General features: G+C 24.6%; 1 protein-coding gene across 2 annotated transcripts in view; it reads right to left on the bottom strand.

The window, feature by feature from the left end:
• LOC126899985 (cathepsin B-like) overlaps window positions 1-985 on the bottom strand; it is a 100,535-nt gene extending 99,550 nt beyond the window's left edge. The window contains exon 1 of one of the 2 annotated variants that reach the window (XM_050675311.1): window positions 800-985. In XM_050675311.1, coding sequence (XP_050531268.1) covers window positions 800-919 — 120 coding nt within the window. In that variant the 5' untranslated portion in view covers window positions 920-985. The remainder of the gene's footprint in view (window positions 1-799) is intronic. The other variant, XM_050675314.1, reaches the window with a different exon arrangement.
• Between the last annotated feature and the right edge of the window lie 3,538 nt (window positions 986-4,523).

Below are 4,523 nucleotides of genomic sequence, written 5' to 3'. Positions count from 1 at the left end.
ACTGCGTCCTTTAAACATATATCAAATTAAAGCTTATTTTATGTACTACAAAATGAAAAAAAAAAATTTGTCCCGACGATCTATCTTCTATACGCAAATGGCTACCATATTGAAAAATATACTATTTTTGTATGATAATTATGGGTTTTGTATTTTATTTTAATAGAAGTTGATGTTGCATTTGCAATTATCCATCAATTTTTTAAAATTAAACACTATCTACAGATTTGCATCGAAGCGTTTCTTATGACAGTGATTTTAATCACTGTCAGATTAAATCTATACTGGACCCTACTATGCAATGTCTCCACTATGCCACGACCCCACTGTGCTACCGTTTTTTTTTGTTATTATTTTTTCTTTGCTACTCTAAGAAATTAAATTACAATAAACTTACAGGAAATTTATATTTTATAACTTAAATTGCATACTACAAACTAAAAATTAAATAATAATTATAATAAAGTTGAAATTATGTATGTATGATTTTATAAAAAGATAGAATATTAGATAAATTAAATTAATTTTCTAAAATAAATAAATAAAATAAAATCTTAAAATTTACTCAATAATTAAGAAATTAAATTTATTCTTTCGTCATTATTTGTTTTTTATTACTCTAGCAAATTAAATTACAATAAATTTATTGAGAATACATATCTTAACTTAAATTTTATACCACACACTAAAAATTAAATAATAATTATAATATATTTGAAATTTTGTGTTGAATTATCCCACAATAAAAAACATTTTATTGATTTTTTTATTTTAATTTTTTCAAAAAATTAAAGCTTACCTTCCATGTTGATATTTTCTCGTTAAGTTTTTCGATATAGTTGTCGGACAAGAAATGAACTTGTTCAGATTTGTAAACACTAAATAGAATGACAGAAATCAAAACTAAATTTCTAACCATTGCTACGTTCAAACCAAAGACACTATCTTCTTCAATCAAGAATATTTGAATGCTATAAAAATATTATGGTAAGCTTTTATAATTACCTGATGAACTCTTCAAATATTCAATGAGAAGTGTTTTAGATAAAAATATTTTGTATTGATTGTATAATTTCAATAAATATATGGTTTTTTTTCATGGCTATAGTTTTTTAATTTTATATAATAGTTTCGCCTCATACTATCTTTCATTTGATTACTAATTAAAATTTCCCAGTTCTACACCGATAACTTTTAATTGTTCAATATAATAGAATTCATTAAATTTTATGAAGTAATGTACTACGTTGATATATAGAGTATAATTGACAATTATAATTTTGTCAACTTAGTAATGTCAAGTGCATAATTTTTCTATGATTTAACGATAAGGAAACTAAATTATATCAATTAATAAATCCATAGTAAAATAAAATTCTAATTTATTTAAATAAATAAAGGATGATGTTATTCATACTAGGATATATTAACTATCTTAGATAAATATTAGTTTAAAAAAGTTTTTCTACATTAAATATTTTTAATTGTTTTATTTTTATTTTGAAGAGATATTAACATTTTTAAACATATGTCACATATGATAACTATATAAAATCACCAAAACAGAGTTCTCTTCCTGAAAACACAAAATTACCAGTTACTTGTGGAAAAAAATCTAATTATTGTACAAACTTAGAGTAACGCCTACGTGTAGGGCCTCAATGAAGTCCAGTAAATCACATTTAACAAGTAATTTGGATGTCCAGTTTCCATGGTAACTCTAGGGTACACTAGACAACCTTCTTCTAACTATAAAATAAGTTCTTTTGGATATTTCAAAGTACATAAAATTTGTTACACGCTACTTAATATTCTTAGTCTCTGAGAATTAATTGTTTTTTCAACTTGAATTTTACTTAGAAATTTTAAAGTCAATTTTATTGTAGTCAACCTTTTAGTTTAAGTTTTTTTCTTCTTGAAATAATAATTCTTCTTTTTCATTGTGGATTCCACTCCCCGGGATCACTCTACTATTTTATATATCCTTTATCATTTTGTCGAAGACATGTTTATTTTATTAATTTCTTTATTTTTTGGTTTATTCCATAACTGATTAATTTAAGTAAATATTAAATAATTAATTGTGACCATTACTAAAAACGTGTTGTTACATAGTTCAAGTATTAAGGAAATCAAGGGTAAAATAGCATCTTCTAAGATTTTCAATTTCATACATATATGATTTTCCAAAAACGACTGAAAAGCACAGTATGCTTATAATTATTTTTTCTTACAATTTAATAAATTGTCAAATTTAACAAATTATTTACGCCTCTACCAATTTTTTAATGGGTAAAAATATCAAAAACAAAATTTATACTAATCTACTCTATTCATTGAAAAATTATTGAATAAAACTGTGTTTAAAAGACTGTTTTTAAATCATACAAAACTCTAGGAATTTAGTAAAGTTATAGATAATTAACTTTTTTTTTTTACGATCGGCATAAGTGTGGACTACCCTGGAACTACCATGAGGTATTACTCGGCTACGCCAAACAAGATAAGTGTTTTTCAATAAAAATATTACATCAGAATTAGTGTAAGAAAAATATATTAAAAATTTAATTATTAAAATCAGGAAAATTCAAAAATAGAAAATAGTAAAACGTGTTGGGTATAAGGTTGACGTTTGTTTACTTAAATATTCATCTAAGGCGTATTTAGAAATCATTTCAGGAGAGTATTTATTTTTTTTTACTTCAATAAACATGCTATAGAAAATCTTTTGCTGAAAATCAAAGTGATGATCAAAAAAATGGTCATTAGAGTCATATTTCATAAAAGTAAAAATATTGATAGCGCTGGTTCAAGAGACAATCGCCCATATCCCCCTTAAATACGCCGCTGGTGTACACAGTAACTAGTAATATTCTTATTATAGTGGTCATGAATATCTCTATATTAAATAAACCAAAAATAAAATATAAACATAACTAGCGTAATATTTAAACAAAAATATAGTTAATAATCTAACCCAATTAATTCATACATGATAACTATATGATGTATTAAATATGAATTACAGAAAAAATTATATATTATATAATTATAAATAATATATAAAATTATATAATATAAAATTCATTTTATATAAATTCAGAATCAAAATATATATATATATGGAAAAATGAGATAATACCATTATTCAAAACATGAGCGTGGACTTAAAAAAAAAAAAATGATAAATGAGCGGATTGAATTAATTTTTTTTTTTTTTGATATCTCATAAATGTCTTTAGACCAGTGGTCGGCAACCTTTTTTAATTCTCGGGCCATATTTACAAATTAAAAAGAGTTCGCGGGCCAGATAAAAAAAAAAAATTTATAATTACATTATTTATTATGCAAAAAAATACTATCTAAAACTTAAAATAATAATATGACTTATATAAAATACCCGTACCAAAAACGCAACGTTCAATTATATTTATACAAAATGATATTCAATTAAATTAGTCGATTTAGAATTTAAAGCGGGCCGTATTCAATAGCCACGCGGGCCGGATACGGCCCGCGGGCCGCCGGTTGCCGACCACTGCTTTAGACGGATCTGATGAAAATTTTAATCTTTAAATCGTAAAAACGAGTGTTTTTCTCAAAAATGGTCAAAATTTTAAAACGCTTGCGGGCGAGCAGCAACCATTTCCCGACATTCATCAATAATTTTAACAGAGTCTCGTGATCAAGTATTTTCATTGAAAAAGAAAATATTGAAATTTGGAGCTCGCTTGTAATTTTTCCAGTAAAGCGTTTTTTTTTTCGTTCTATTATATAACAAAATATATACAATAAATAAAGAAAGAATTCCATAAAAGTTTTAAATAAATAACTCAGTAGTCATCATTTTTCATCGCGATTAACATTAAAGGGTAATTTAAAAATACAATTAATAAAAGAAATATGTCAACTTACTCTGGTCTCTACTTCACTGAATTACTATTTTGTCTCTACCATACAATTATTTTAGAGTATCTTTAAACCTACACCAAATTAATGTTTTTTAAAAGCCCTTTTTAGTAATGAAAGATAAAATGTTCCCACAATATTTTTTCTTTGAGTTACATTAGTTTAAAGTGGAAAATCACGATATTACAGNCCTTTTTAGTAATGAAAGATAAAATGTTCCCACAATATTTTTTCTTTGAGTTACATTAGTTTAAAGTGGAAAATCACGATATTACAGTAAAAATACGTCACTTTATTAATTTTGCTAAAACTCATCCAAAAATATACTGATTTTAATGAAATTTGAATAGGATCAACTTGAGACAAAACCTTATATAATTTTTTTATCAACACATTTGTAATGGAAATCTTCTACTAGCAATCAATTACTATCCTTCTTATTATAAACTTGTTTAATACCCTTGCTACTATTTTATTCAAGGTTCTTAAAAATAAATAACATATTGTCAAAAGAATATACAAACATACAGCGGTAATATATGAGTTTCATGTATTTATAGTTCCGTAAGGATAAAAATTCATTGTATATCTAAATCCATTTATAAGACTAAAAA

Source organism: Daktulosphaira vitifoliae, unplaced genomic scaffold, assembly GCF_025091365.1.
Source record: "Daktulosphaira vitifoliae isolate Bord-2020 unplaced genomic scaffold, ASM2509136v1 Scaffold_2, whole genome shotgun sequence".
Lineage (NCBI taxonomy): Eukaryota > Metazoa > Arthropoda > Insecta > Hemiptera > Phylloxeridae > Daktulosphaira > Daktulosphaira vitifoliae.
The sequence above is the reverse complement of the archived record's forward strand: the minus strand, read 5'-3'. Positions and strand labels throughout refer to the sequence as shown.